Source organism: Camponotus floridanus, unplaced genomic scaffold (genome assembly GCF_003227725.1).
Source record: "Camponotus floridanus strain SB8 unplaced genomic scaffold, Cflo_v7.5 scaffold51, whole genome shotgun sequence".
Classification (NCBI taxonomy): Eukaryota; Metazoa; Arthropoda; class Insecta; order Hymenoptera; family Formicidae; genus Camponotus; species Camponotus floridanus.
Window position 1 is genome coordinate 750,725 of NW_020229670.1, and position 15,510 is coordinate 766,234.

Sequence of the window (15,510 nt, forward strand, 5' to 3'; positions counted from 1 at the left end):
ATGAAAATGGCCAAAATAGCGATTTTTGAGCCATTCAATTACAAATTACTCAAAAACGTGACGCTACGCAAATTCGGCGGCCAAATTCAGATTCAGCTCACAAAATTACGTCGGAAATGACTATTGCATCTTAAAAACAAAACTCGCAGGACTGTATAATTCAAGATTCAAGATAATTAGAGCAATATATTAAACAGTTGTTATTTAGATAATGCACAAAAAAAAGATTGTCTCACCAAATGAATGATGCCAGCAGCGGTCAACCAGACGGAGATGAAGATGGATACGAGTTGGGCGAGACGAATAGAACTCGATGTCTTTAGAATGTTGAGGTACTGGAGGATGTCAGGGACCGTCATCAGTCGTAGGGCTCGGAGGAACCTCAGTCCGATCCACGTCCGATCGAGATATATCGACACAAAGGACGGTGGTATCGTAAAGTAGTCCACGAACGAATACATCTCCAGCATGAACCACAGCTTGTCACTGGCGGCGATAAACTACGCGAATCGTAGAAACGAGAAATATATTTACATACGTAGTTTACTTATGACAGATCAATTAGTTATACAAATATTATCCTTCATGAAAGAACCATTTCAAAAAACTTTCACAGAATATAAATAGAAAAGTTTTACAAAGCGCTCTTTTTATAAACTTGAATTATTTTTCGACCATTCTAAATTTTAATGAAAACTTTTTTTTTCAACTTTTATCTTTACAATATTAAAAAAAATTATGTAAAGATAAAGAACAAAATATAAGCAATATTAAGGTAACAGTTACATAGAATTTTTAAATTGTTAGCATTCTATTTAAAATCGAGTTTTCATATTAGTAGAGAAATTGAACGATGAAATGGATGATCTTACTTACGCGTATAAAAAAGTAGACCATAAAAAATATATTGAAAGCTAAGTCTATCTGCTGAGTAATGTTGTTGCTCCACTTCTGGCAACGCTCCACCTCTTCGCTGTAACATGAAAGCATGAGATCGCGGATGTTAGGTCAGCATCTCTTACGCGAAGGTCTCGGTCTTAAAAAAAGCAACACTGAGAGAGCGATTAAAATAGCGGCGATTAAACTAGCGATTATCCTTCCGCAAAATAAATTAAACTCCGCGAGAACAAACTCTATTACATATTATTATTCAGCATCGCATTTCCAATATTACACAAAATATTAAATATTTGTAAATGTTAAAATAAAATTCAAGTAAAGGCAATTCAAGTAAAGAAAATTATATATTAATCATCGATAATTACATCAAATAATATAGAAATTAATAAAACCATAAAGGTAAATACACGACAAGAATATATAAAAAATATAATAATATAAAAATTTCTATATTATTTGATGTAATTATCGATGATTAATATATAATTTTCTTTGATGACTTAATTTTATAACTAAGCTCTCAATGCCTTTATTTGAATTTTATTTTATCTTTTATAGTGAGCTGATAAATTATAATTATTTGTAAATGTGTTCGAGAAACTTAAAAGCTATGCATCTAATATCTATTACTCACCTGGAGGCATCGATGAAGTATATTATAAGCGACGCTATACTGAGAATGAAAACTAACACCACCTGAAACAGACAATAAAATACACAAATGAAATAATTATTAATAAATAGATAAATAGATAATTAAATAGATAATTGCTCTTATGCATATACAATTTCATTAAATATAGAAATAAGATTTGTACTTTTTATTATCTTTTATTGTGCTTGCAACTCTCTCTTCAAAATCATAGCTGCATTTGCACCATTTCAAACATCCATGTTCCTTTAGAAGATATGACGTGTAATGTTATTTCTCGATTAATCCTTCAGTCGGCAATAACGAAAGGCAATCAAAATCGCACAATGGAAGTAATGTTCACGTAACTTCATATAACTCACGTAAGTATCTTTGCGAATATTTTCATTAAACTGCAGTATCGCTTTATCTTCGATATGCAACACGCGTAAAATCTAGCCGATAGCTGTCAGTATAAATGTAAAATAATGTTTATGGTAAGCGTTAAGTCTCTTTATATTCACTTTATACTCAGTATACAGACTATATGCAAAAATGCTGTAGTTTCTGACGATATTATTAACAATCGCTATAACATCAAATTAGTCTCAACAGAGGGTTAAAGTTACGTGAATTCTCGAAAACAAACGCACTAACGACCCGATTAAGTTGCTCGTTAAGTGACTAGTGTTACTAATTACCATCATTGTTTCAAAGACAAACGGTTCATTAAATCGTAGATATTAAAGTAATTTGCACAATGAGTAAGTAATTTGTGTTAACCTATTGGTTAAATAGGACTATTTGCAGTCACAATAATTTGCAATTCCGCAATTAAATAAAAACGGAAAGTGCTTGGCACGTGTATCGGAATAATACTGCGGAATAATTAAAATCCAATATTGTTAAATGGCTTCACGCATAAAAACAAATAATATTTAAGTTTGAAAAAAAGGTGAACAAAATAAAAATTCTCATTGTGAATTTCATTATTTAGCAAACAATGAAATGCAAGTCATGTAACTCGAATTGTGAAAATCGAAACATGAAAGAGAAAGAATTTATCTCTCGCGCAAAATATTTAAATATGCATCGCGCCGGAATAAAATTACGGGTTGCACAGCTATAATTTTTATAAACAATAAAATAGATAATTATCTAATTAATTTTCTATGATTAATTATCTACAATTTTTATAAACAATAAAATTAAAATTAAGCTCAATTATGCGCGATATGCGTAATTGTAATTATTACTATGTAATGCGCGCAACACGAGGTCGATAAGCGTCCGCATACAGGATTGTAAGCTATGAATCCATTAGTACTCTGGCAATCCTTATTATCCCTATATCAAAAGGATATGCATAATGACAGTTCGAATGGCATTTATGTAGTTTATGATTAATCATCGACAAGTTACATAACTAGGCAAAAAGACACGCATGTATAATGCTCTTCGAGGAATTAATACACATGGCTACACATTAAATAAAATATTAATCCATCTTAAGATAATTATCATTCTCTCTTTCTCTTTTTGCACATGTTTCTTTTCATACTTCTTAGCCCTGCGAAAATATTCGATTTATTTAAATGGAAATAACGAATGGTTTCCACGGAATGTAATATTCTTATAAGCGATTATATCGATATTCATATTTTATGGCGCGAGATATCTGTTCTATATTCATTTGAGATTCTCCGGCTATCTGTATACGTAAAAGAATAAGATATTCATTGTTAGAGATGTATAAGACTTCTGAGAAAGCTAAAATAGTAAAAGATATAGCCAACTCTTGAATAATTATATATAATAATTATTATATATTACATATAATATATAATAATTATATAATTATATATAAACTCTTAAATAATTTAAGTACATCTAAAATTGATAGCAAAATATAAATAATATTTATTATTAGTTAAAGTTACTTTTGACATTCACATTTACATATCTTCTATTTTGCATATAATGATAAAGCACTTATTTGTGTCCGCTATATAAAAAAATTCAATAAATACACGTCATTTTTTCTCTTCATCATGATATCAGAATGTTCATGCCAAGAGATAGACATTAGTTTTTCAAAGGATTTTCTACTTTATATATTCTGCTAGGTCTGCATATCATCAACGGCATTTCTTTAGAAATTGTTCAAAGAAGAACGATTTTCTGGAGACACGTCAGAAACGTGCCCGTGTAATTTCTCTACTTTAAAACTACTTTGTACTTATAATCCACGTAGCAACTTTCCCGTGAATTTCCTTTATAGGTCCGTTTAACGAAGACACGAAGAGATATGCGTCAATGTAAATTAAGTGCGAAAAGCAAGAGGAAAGAGGAGAGGGAGAAAAATAAAACTTTCACCAGCATACCGCATGATATTCCTGACGCGTTGATCTCATGAGAACGAATACCCTATACGTAGTCACCGGGCGAAAATAGACAGCAAATGCGGTTCTCGACAGAATGATGTAGAGAAGAAGCAAGAGAAGTGGTTATACAAGAGAAGGATGAAGTAACGAAAGAGAAGCGAATGAATAAACCGACTATAATGCCGAGGAAACAGAGTACAATAATAGGAGACATCGATCACAAATAAAAGCGGAGGAGGAGGAAGCAAAAAGAGGAGTATTCCAGAGAGGAGACGATGATCCCGCGAGTCAATCTCGCGTGAATTCGAGTGCGATGCACCCGGAGAATCGCGAACTTCCCCGATGCACTTTTCGGATTATTTTTAACCGGCTCCCTTGCTGCGCGTGGAGATCACGTGGTGAAACGAGTTGAGAGCCGAGCCACGTTTCCGTGTTAGCCGACAGGCGAGCTTTAAAGTTCAGGGTTATCGCGCGCTAAAGACCATAATAAGAAGTCTGTTGGCCGCCCCCTACGAGCCAACGAACTCCCGTATCATCGATTTAAGTCCTTATCAAATCTACCGTGCTCCTAACGACCGTTACGGCAAATTGACTTGATAAACGGTTTCACACATGAAATTACCAGGTAGGAGTGATGGTTTCCTGAAGGAGGGCATACAATGGGCACACTCTCGCTACAAGCTGAACAATTCCCCGGATACCATTTTAATAATTCATCTGATGTTCTATGCGATAATGGCTGATATCGTTGTTATGTCTCCTTAGAAGAATATTTTATAGGAATATTCTACTTGGTCATTTTCTGTAGATATATTCGATTAGATAAATATATTCGATTATTATTCAGAATGTTTAAGGATGTTTTATCTATTTTTTATGATGTATCTATTTTCAAAATATTGAGAATTTAATGAAAATTGTACAAAATGTCCTTACATATGTTTAGAATATTCAGTGCAATTTTTAAATCGATTCACTAAAGCGTTCACGAGTTATAAGGATTTTAATTTGCATTTCTATAGATATATTCGATTAGATAAATATATTCAATTATTATTCAGAATCTTTAAGGATGTTTTGTATCTATTTTCAAAATATTGAGAATTTAATAAAAATGATACAAAATGTCCTTACATGTTTAGAATGTTTAGAATGTTCAGTGCAATTTTTAAATCGATTCACTAAAACGTTTTACAAGTTATAAGGATTTTAATTTGCACCGAATATTAACATGTGTTCTTATGGGAAACGTATAACCACGTCGATTCAAATGACAAAAACACATGGAAATAATATTCAGAATTTGTTTAAAATTTTGCAAAAGTTTAGATACAGAGGAAATATTTGGTCAAATAATATTATACAAGTGCTAACTAGTTAAAAAGATATTAAATATAATTCAATGAAGTTAGCCATGTATCTGTCACAAGGCGAAATTCTCTGCCAAAAGTTAATCATTGCGATTAACAAAATTCGGAATATTTCAGTAAAAATGCAATATTATAATATATAAAATAATATATAAAATAATATATAAAATAATATATAAAAAAATATTAAAAAATACATCTCTGCACTGTAACTAATTGTAAGATCAAATTGTAATATTCCACACAATTTCTTATACTCAAAATATATAAGTGGATATATTCGTCAATATTGATTTTCAGCTACTTTTTCCTGAGATTGTACATACAAAACATCCTTAAAAACAATCGCTTCTGCTTTTTTTCATGAATAACATCGAATAAAATAACTCTTATCTCAAAATAATTAACTTTAAGTGACTCTAAATTTTAAAAATTTGATAAATGTGCACTATAAAAGCGTAAATAAATTACCTAATGTTTCTCTCTCAGAAATACTTTCTTTCAGAGAAAACCGCATGATTTTTGTGTCTTCAAATCATTTATTTTATAAATTTATATAAATAAAAACGAGTTATTCTCTTTTTTGCCAACAAGGAAAATATATGTAAAATAATAATTTAATTTGTTTAATTAGCTGAAGAGCGAGATTATTGATAGTTCCAATGCATTCGGATGAAAGAATACAAATTCCTGTACAATTTAGATCACTAAGGTATAAATTTCACCTCTTTTCGAATTAATCAAAATGTAATTTCACATATAATTCTTATAATTGTGTAAAAATTATAAAACTACAATAAAAAAATCACGATACATTCAATTTTTGTAGATAAAGTTTTGTGCCTGCTTCTATACATTTTTTATTTTGTTTTGTACAATATATATTTTTTTTATATTTTACTTTTACAACATGCTTATTGATTTTAATTCATATTTCATGTATTTTATCATAGTTTGTAACCATTTTATGCTAGTTTCGAGGTAACATAGCGTGTTCCAAAAAGAACTAAATTAAAGTAGGACAAACGATTAATGGCTTTCAAACATCGTCAATATGTACAGTCTATTGTATAGCGCATATTGAAGTATAAAGTACAAATATTTCTACTATTGTAAATGCATATATAACATCATTGATCGTTACATAAAATGTTACAATTCTCAGATAACTTATTTCAATAGGTTATGATAAGAGAAAAAAAAGCTTTACGACGCATCCAAAATTATTATGAATCAGCGCTTGCGAAAGAAATCTATAAATTCAGTTACGCGCATAACAACATTATTCTGTAAAATAAAGCGAAAATCAGATATTTCAATATCCTACGTAGAAGATAACTTCGTGCTCTTTTGACTTTTGGATAATATAAACATGATCAAATTTTTATTTTGAAGAGTTTTGATTAATTACAATTAATTTTTAATATTATAAATTCACTACATTAATCGCGATCTTTAATCAATAATCAGAAAAATTGATATCAAATTTAAATTGATAATAAAATTTTAATTTTTCAATGAAAATATGAATTGCATTTTACTTAAATTTAAACAAGAAATCCTTTTATTACTAAGATATAGAAATCAAAAATTGCAAACCTATAACGTACGTTGACTTTCTCTTAAGTTTTTTCTAAACAAAAATCAATCCCAAATTTATTAGAACTTTTGTAAGACTTGATATGATGGATCTAAGATAGTTTGTGTAAAACACTAAGTAACGAATCAACAATTTCGAGCTTGATAAGCTCGTATAAATCGATATCGATCTCGGATTTTGAATTTACAAGAAACTTTTATTATGTTTACTGAGAAGAGAAGAGAGAGAGAGTATTTCTTTAGGAGTTAAATCTATGGATAACGGCGCCAAGAACGTCAAGAGTATAATGTAAAAATAGAGAGAGATCGTTATTAAAGGTATCCCTCGTTCCTTGATATCCACGTTATCAATAAAAGAAAGGTAAAGAACGTAGAAAAATTCAAGACGACTGCAGACGAAGTCGATGCGCCATCAAGTAGGTGGACGCACATAAAATACTGCAACTTATCGGCCATGGAGCTCGCACAGGGCGGTCTATATGGTGTACACGTACACGTAGCGTAAATAAATAAAGAGACGTAGCTTATGTGCTCTACCGGCCGATCGATTTCACCAGGTTGGCTGCCTTCCAGCTACCCTCTCGTTAAATTTTCGAACAATTTCACGGCCTGCCGGCAGTATAGTGCTGAAGCGCGGGTATCAACCATTAACGAGGAGCGACCAACTCCTTCGTTAGCAGAAAAGTTTGACCCGAGTTTGGCGAATTATGCACTGAACCTGTCGTACGCAAATCGTCGTAAAAATCGCGAACAAATCTATTACGGAAATCTATTTCATGCACGGCTGATATCGCTTCACTGTTCTCTATATTACTGATGTTATTCGAATTTAAGAAACATGGGTTATTTTTTTATATGTATTATAGTGATATCTTTATCGTTTTGTGGTATTTGATAGTGAATGTGTCTTATATGTATTATACTGATATCTTTATCGTTTTGTGGTATTTGATAGTGAATGTGTCCTATGAAATATGAAGTAGATCAGATTACGTACAATTCTTGAATTATGATGTATTATATGATAAATTTTATATATATACATACAAAATGTAATTCTAAGAATTCTTCTATTAATAAGATTTCATCTTTGATCTATCTATTTAATAAATACAATCCAATAAAACTTTATATTACCTTGATTTTCAACTTATCAGCTAGATTTTATTTATATTTTAGTTATGCTTTTTCTTTTATTAGAAATTAATATCTCATTAGTATCTGATAATAATAAGTGAGAATATAATTTTCTTTGTTTCTTCCATTTTAAGGATATTTTGTATGTACAATCCCAGCAAAAAGTAGCTGAAAATAATATTGACGAATATCCTTTGGTAGACGAATACTTTTGGTATATTTTGAGAAATTGTGTGGAATATAATTTGATCTTCTACAGTGCAGAAATGTATTTTTTAATATTTATTGCGTTTTTACTGAAATATTCCGAATTTTGTTAATCGTAATGATTAACTTTTGGATGAGAATTTCGCCTTGTGACAGATACATGGCTAACTTCATTGAATTATATTTAATATCTTTTTAACCAGTTAGTACTTGTATAATATCATTTGGCCAAATATTTCCTCTGTAACTAAACTTTTGCAAATTTTAAACAAATTCTGAATATTATTTCCATGTATTTTTGTCATTTGAATCGACGTGGTTATACGTTTCCCATAAGAACACATGTTAATTCGGTGCAAATTAAAATCTTTATAACTTGTGAACGCTTTAGTGAATCGATTTAAAAATTGTACTGAAGATTCTAAACATATGTAAGGACATTCTGTACAATTTTCATTAAATTCTCAATATTTTGAAAATAGATACAAAACATCCTTAAATATCGATGAATTATTTCTTGTATAATTCAATTTAATTAAATTATTCGGCACTTTACATTAACATTTATTCAACGCGTAAATAAAATCCCTAATAATATCTCTCATATCTCGTTTCGATTTTTATAAAGCTCCAAATTTTACGAAGTGAATTTGTCTCCCTGCCATTTCTATATATTTTTATTCGGGTAAATTAATTTTTAAGGATGTACAATTAAAATCCTTATAACTTGTGAACGCTTTAGTGAATCGATTTAAAAATTGTACTGAAGATTCTAAACATATGTAAGGACATTCTGTACAATTTTCATTAAATTCTCAATATTTTGAAAATAGATACAAAACATCCTTAAATATCGATGAATTATTTCTTGTATAATTCAATTTAATTAAATTATTCGGCACTTTACATTAACATTTATTCAACGCGTAAATAAAATCCCTAATAATATCTCTCATATCTCGTTTCGATTTTTATAAAGCTCCAAATTTTACGAAGTGAATTTGTCTCCCTGCATTTCTATATTTTTATTCGGGTAAATTAATTTTTAAAAAGCCATCGCTGAAAAATATATCAGCTGAATGTGTGATGCAAAGCTTATTGCTCTTTCCCTCGCCATGGCGGCCCAAAAAATTCTCTTCTGTTATGTATGATTCCTCACGCGATCTAAACTATAGTAATAAAGTGCATACTTTAGTTTTTCGGCTGATCGAGAGTGCACAAAGTATTTCAACGAAATAATTCAAAAATATTCCGAATATTGCGCAACACAATCTTTCCCCAAAATTCAAAGGATATCCTATTGAAAATGTATTCGGCTGGGCGCACCGGCGCGCAAGTTCTCTCTCTCTCTCTCTCTCTTTCTCTCATTCTTTGTCTCTTTTTCTTTATAAGAAAATAAAGTTGTAGTTGAGCTCCATCGAGCCGTGTTCAATTTCGCGGATGCTACGTCTCTCGCGTGCACATACGAATGTTACACACGTGGGTCGCTGGATGCGCACGTACGCTCCACATATATCCGCCTTGGGTCTCCGGATGCATCGTTCCAGCATGCAGCACGGCTGGCGTGCTGCTGCTGCTGCTACTGCTGCACTGGAAGATCTGGGTCATCCGAAAACGGTCGCAGGGCCGTGTCGGAGAAGTTCGTGCTGTTTCGTTTACCTCATCAAAAATCATGCGGGCGAGATGAGCAAATGGCGGATTACCCTCTCTCGCGAGATGTCCTTTAGAAAATTCACTTGTTATTTATTTCGTGAATTGATAAAGAGAAAGTTCCACCGAACCTGAACCGCTTGATACTCTGAGAAATTCACGAGCGGATAAAATGAGTCGCGCGTGAGGTAAAAACCATTATTCTGTCTCGGGAATAATAAAGTGTAGCATATAAACGGATATACCGCACATATCCTCTACATTAAATTGTCACAAGTGTTAAATGGCGTTACTAATATTGCATTTGCTATTTCTATAGCGCCAACTTTATGAAATCGGTTTTATGTAAAAAAGGTATTGTTCGAGATTTTATTTTGCTTTTTAACGGAGAGATTTATCGATAATAATAATTACATTTGAATTCTACGTGTATCGGAATTACTTATTTCGAAGAAAAAAATATTTTAACCTTGAGTAAAAAAATTGCATAATTTTAATATGATTTTTAATATATATTATCATCTTTTGAAATGAGCAATTCATTTTTTGAATGTAAAGTTGATAGAAAAAATATTACATATTATTCTCTTCATTTTTCTTACGCACTATTATCTTAAAATTTAATAGACATTTTAAAAGGTATTGTTCGAGATTTTATTTTGCTTTTTAACGAAAGATTTATCGATAATAATAATTACGTTTGGATTCTACGTGTATCGGAATTACTTATTTCGAAGAAAAAAATATTTTAACCCTGAGTAAAAAAATTGCATAATTTTAATATGATTTTAATATATATTATCATCTTTTGAAATGAGCAATTCATTTTTTGAATGTAAAGTTTATAGAAAAAAATATTACATATTCTCTCCATTTTTCTTACGCACTATTATTTTAAAATTTAATAGACATTTTAAAAAGATGATAAGATTACGAACAATATGCATACGATAATTGTTATTACAAAATTGTGAATTAATTGTTGCAAAAGCAACAGATAATTAGTACTAATTAGATTAATAATTAGATGTTACCCTAATAATGGCGGAGAGAGAACTCATAGTAAATGGCTGTCAGCCATATAAACGTCTGGCTACGTATTGTTGACGGGATACTGAACAGTTTCAGTGTGTTCTACTCTTCTGCGAAGTCAGTAAATATGCACCTCTCAGAGATAATTGTGTTGAGAATGTATTAGAGAGTCACATTATATTAGCTATGAGAATTATGAAAATATATCTTTCAAGAACAGCATTCTTACGAATTGTTTCGACCTTATAAATTGAGCTGTAAATTTATAATAGCTATCACACACAGATTGCGAAATAAATAGTATTTAGACATTAAAGAAATGATATATATATATATATATATATATAAATTTTTTTTTCCAATCATTTCCTGAGCTACAAAAAACACTGAAAATAGTGCGCTACTTCATAACATGACTCATGTGCTGATAGTATATTCAGATTGAAACTCACGATATATTTATATCTTGGCGTCTCTGTGTGACGCATCACACATAATTCTTTATAAAAATTATTCAAGTGCATCCAAACATCACACCTTTTTCTTATCTGGCAATGATTGTCAGAATTTCCGCGCGCTTTCTACAAATCAAATATTTTCCTTATATTCGAAAACGTCAAGATGACGTCGACTCGGCGTAATCCTGAATAAAAGATCGCGAGATGTGATACATGTACATGTGGGGAATCCACTCGCCTCGTATCTGGCATCCATCCTCTTCTATCTTGCTAGGTAAAGCCACGACTCGCCCTTTTAGTACAGTCTAATCAAACGAGCGGCTTACTTTGCTATCCCCAGGGTGGTGGTTCATTTAATTAAATACCCCGCTCCCTAAGCCACGCAACTTTCTATAGCGTCAGAAAGAAGTTTATTTTGCTGAAGCTATATATCCCGCAGGCTCATACTAATCAATGTAAAGTTGGTATAATTGACGATTTTGCAAGCACTGAATTGAATTAAGGATGTTCTGTACCTATTTTCAAAGTATTGAGAATTTAATGAAAATTGTACAGAATGTCCTTACATATGTTTAGAATCTTCAGTACAATTTTTAAATCGATTCACTAAAACGTTCACAAGTTATAAGGATTTTAATTTGCACCGAATTAACATAATACATAAAAATGAAATAATGAATTTCTTTTATTAAAAAATAAGAAATTTCAAGTAAAAATATATAGTAAATTTACAGTATCAATTATCATCTTAATAATTCATCTGATGTTCTATGAGATAATGGCTGGTATCGTTGTTATGTCTCCTTAGAAGAATATTTTATAGGAATATTCTACTCGGTTATTTTCTATAGATATATTCGATTAGATAAATATATTTGATTATTATTCAGAATGTTTAAGGATGTTTTATCTATTTTTTATGATGTATCTATTTTCAAAATATTGAGAATTTAATGAAAATTGTACAAAATGTCCTTACATATGTTTAGAATATTCAGTGCAATTTTTAAATCGATTCACTAAAGCGTTTAAAGTTATAAGAATTTTAATTTGCATTTCTATAGATATATTCGATTAGATAAATATATTCAATTATTATTCAGAATCTTTAAGGATGTTTTGTATCTATTTTCAAAATATTGAGAATTTAATAAAAATGATACAAAATGTTCTTACATGTTTAGAATGTTTAGAATGTTCAGTGCAATTTTTAAATCGATTCACTAAAACGTTTTACAAGTTATAAGGATTTTAATTTGCACCGAATATTAACATGTGTTCTTATGGGAAACGTATAACCACGTCGATTCAAATGACAAAAACACATGGAAATAATATTCAGAATTTGTTTAAAATTTGCAAAAGTTTAGATACAGAAGAAAGATTTGGTCAAATAATATTATACAAGTATTAACTTGTTAAAAAGATATTAAATATAATTCAATGAAGTTAGCCATGTATCTGTCACAAGGCAAAATTCTCTGCCAAAAGTTAATCATTTCGATTAATAAAATTCGGAATATTTCAGTAAAAACGCAATAAATATTTAAAAAATACATCTCTGCACTGTAGCTATCAAATTGTAATATTCCACATAATTTCTCATACTCGAAATACACCAAAAGTGGATATTCGTTAATATTATTTTCAGCTACTTTTTGTTGGAATTGTACATACAAAACATCCTTAATCTAAAATGTTCTCTATTTTATTATATCTGGAAAGAGAAAGAAGAAATCTATAGAAATAGTTGCATTTTATCCTATAAATTTTTACACAGTATGTATAGTAAAAATCAATGCATTACAAACCGCATATTTTATAAACCCGAGGTTTTACATACGTTATTAAAAGTTATAATGAAATCCAGAAAGAGAGAAATATGTAAAATATCGGTAAAAAATTTGATAAATATTCTCAAAATTTTTTCTCAAAATATAAAATTTTTTATGTCATTATAATGCAAATTGCGATAAAATTGCATGATCCTCGTCGAATAACTATATTTAATAACACATTTCTCTACTTAATAGAATTTTCTTGAAAACCTTAGATAATATTCCCTTTTTCTTTCTACAAACAAAAAAATCTACGTCAACGTCTATTCTATGACGACAATTCCATGACGATAAACAACTGGAGCGCAACACAGTTCTCATCAATCACAACATAATATGCATAGCGCAACACCCAGGTGCGCTATGTAGTTTTCCGTTCCGCGCTCATTCCTGATTTTCTCCCCTAACGTTGTTCTCCAAAGTGCGCACTCGCAAGGGAAGGCAGCGGCGAGGCTTGCGTAACATGGCGTACACAGTTTCACGAACAAAGTTCTACCGTTCGACCCTTCGTCCGGACTTATCTCGGCTCCGTTCCCTTCATTGCGATGGAGGAATCAGGTGATAATAGTCGTAAATGCGCGGTGTCGGAGGGGAGTTGTTATCACCGTGACCGGGGTATCGATTGTACCCTCCTCCCCGATTCCCTCTTTCACAGCTGACTATACATGCGAACGTCACCGGGTTAACGGAGTGCGGCTGCACCCGACGACGACCGAAGGACGGTTCGGCGAGAGCAAGCAGCAACCCCCGAAGCGGAGGGCAGGTAGATAGAGAAACGAGAGAGGTAGCTTTACGTTTGAACTTGCGTCTGAGCAGACCACGACGGAGAGGTCTCCATCTCCTCTTTTCGGAAGAACAGCCGAACGTTTGGCCGCCCACCATCGTCATCATCAGCTCGCTCCCACCATCCGATCCCGTGCTACGGGAATGTGGGTTACTGGGTTATCATTGCCGTGTTGCCTGGTGGCTCGTCCTTCTTCGTTGCCGGAAGCTTTTCCGACCAATTGCTCGTCCGAAAGGACAACGACGAAAACCAAGGAGGACCCGGAGTCACCCGAGAGTGTAATTCTTCTTTCGCGCGCGTAGAAATTTCGGAGGAAATTGCCGATGTACGGAGATATCGGACCTTCCACGGCATTGGCTACATCGATTTTTCAAGATATCCAGGAAAACTATATATCATGCGTCTTTGCTGTTTGTCACTTTGGGATGAATTTGTCACAAATATATATATATATATATATATATATATATATATACACACACACATATATATATATATATATATATATATATATATAATAAATTTTGTCCTCAGTTAGAGAAACATAAAATGTAAAAATAAAAATATATAAGTATATATATGGAAAGAAATAATTAATAAAAGATTTATATATATATATATATATATATATATATATATAAACCTGTTTTTAATTATTTCTTCCCATGTTGCGTGACAGGTGAGAGACACAGCTGTTACTAAATTTAATGAAACTGCTGGAGCAGCAAAATCAGAAATAGATGAACAAATTAACAGTAAAAGTATTGCCTTCTTTATATTTTTTATTCAATATTATATTGTACTTATAGCTATGTCAATTCAATAAACGTCAATATTATAATTATTCTTACCCAACCAATTCTCGTATTGATTATCTTTTCGGTTGTTCTATTTTTTTCATATTGTTTTTTTTCCATATTATTATTTATAACACATTGCATGCTTTTTATAAGATAATTATAAGCAAGTTATAATAATTTCTTAGTTCGCAGATATTGTAGTTATAGATATGATTATCCTCCTGTTTATAGTTCATGGCTCGTGCACATATATCGAAACAGAGTTAACAATATTATGCTACATACGTGATTCTAAGCATCGGATCGTTAAGCATTGATACAATTTCGCTCACTTTTTTCACTTGCGAATCCAAACGGATGTAAATGGAGTCCTTCAATCCTTATAATCTGCTTTATAGGCAATTTCCTCGTTAAAGACATATTGGACAATTCACACTATCACGAATTAATGTCTCAGGTGACACGAACGATGTTCGTAATTCGAATCACGAACACATGCTAATTAGCCTGTTTGACACGAGCCGACACTAGACTATTCTTGTAATTACATGTATTCTTGGACAGCGCATATATATTACATATTACTTGTGAGTTATGCTTTTCACCGACCTTCCAAAAATTAGATTTAGAGAAGATAGCTAAAATTATAAGTTTTTAATTGTGGAGAAAGCTCGTTCTATAAGCAAGGACAGCTATTGTATAATTTCATATCATTTATTA

The 15,510-nt window shown here is 31.3% G+C and overlaps 1 protein-coding gene across 43 annotated transcripts in view; it reads right to left on the reverse strand.

Annotated features, from left to right (window-relative positions):
* The window catches only part of LOC105258647 (calcium-activated potassium channel slowpoke), a 114,173-nt gene that overhangs the window by 65,059 nt on the left and 33,604 nt on the right, over positions 1–15,510 (reverse strand). For all 43 annotated transcript variants that reach the window (XM_025412482.1, XM_025412478.1, XM_011270048.3 and 40 more), the window contains exons 3-5: positions 1,535–1,596; positions 877–973; positions 237–500 (exon numbers count right to left, since the gene is read on the reverse strand). In XM_025412482.1, the coding sequence (XP_025268267.1) occupies positions 237–500; positions 877–973; positions 1,535–1,596 (423 nt within the window). The remainder of the gene's footprint in view (positions 1–236; positions 501–876; positions 974–1,534; positions 1,597–15,510) is intronic.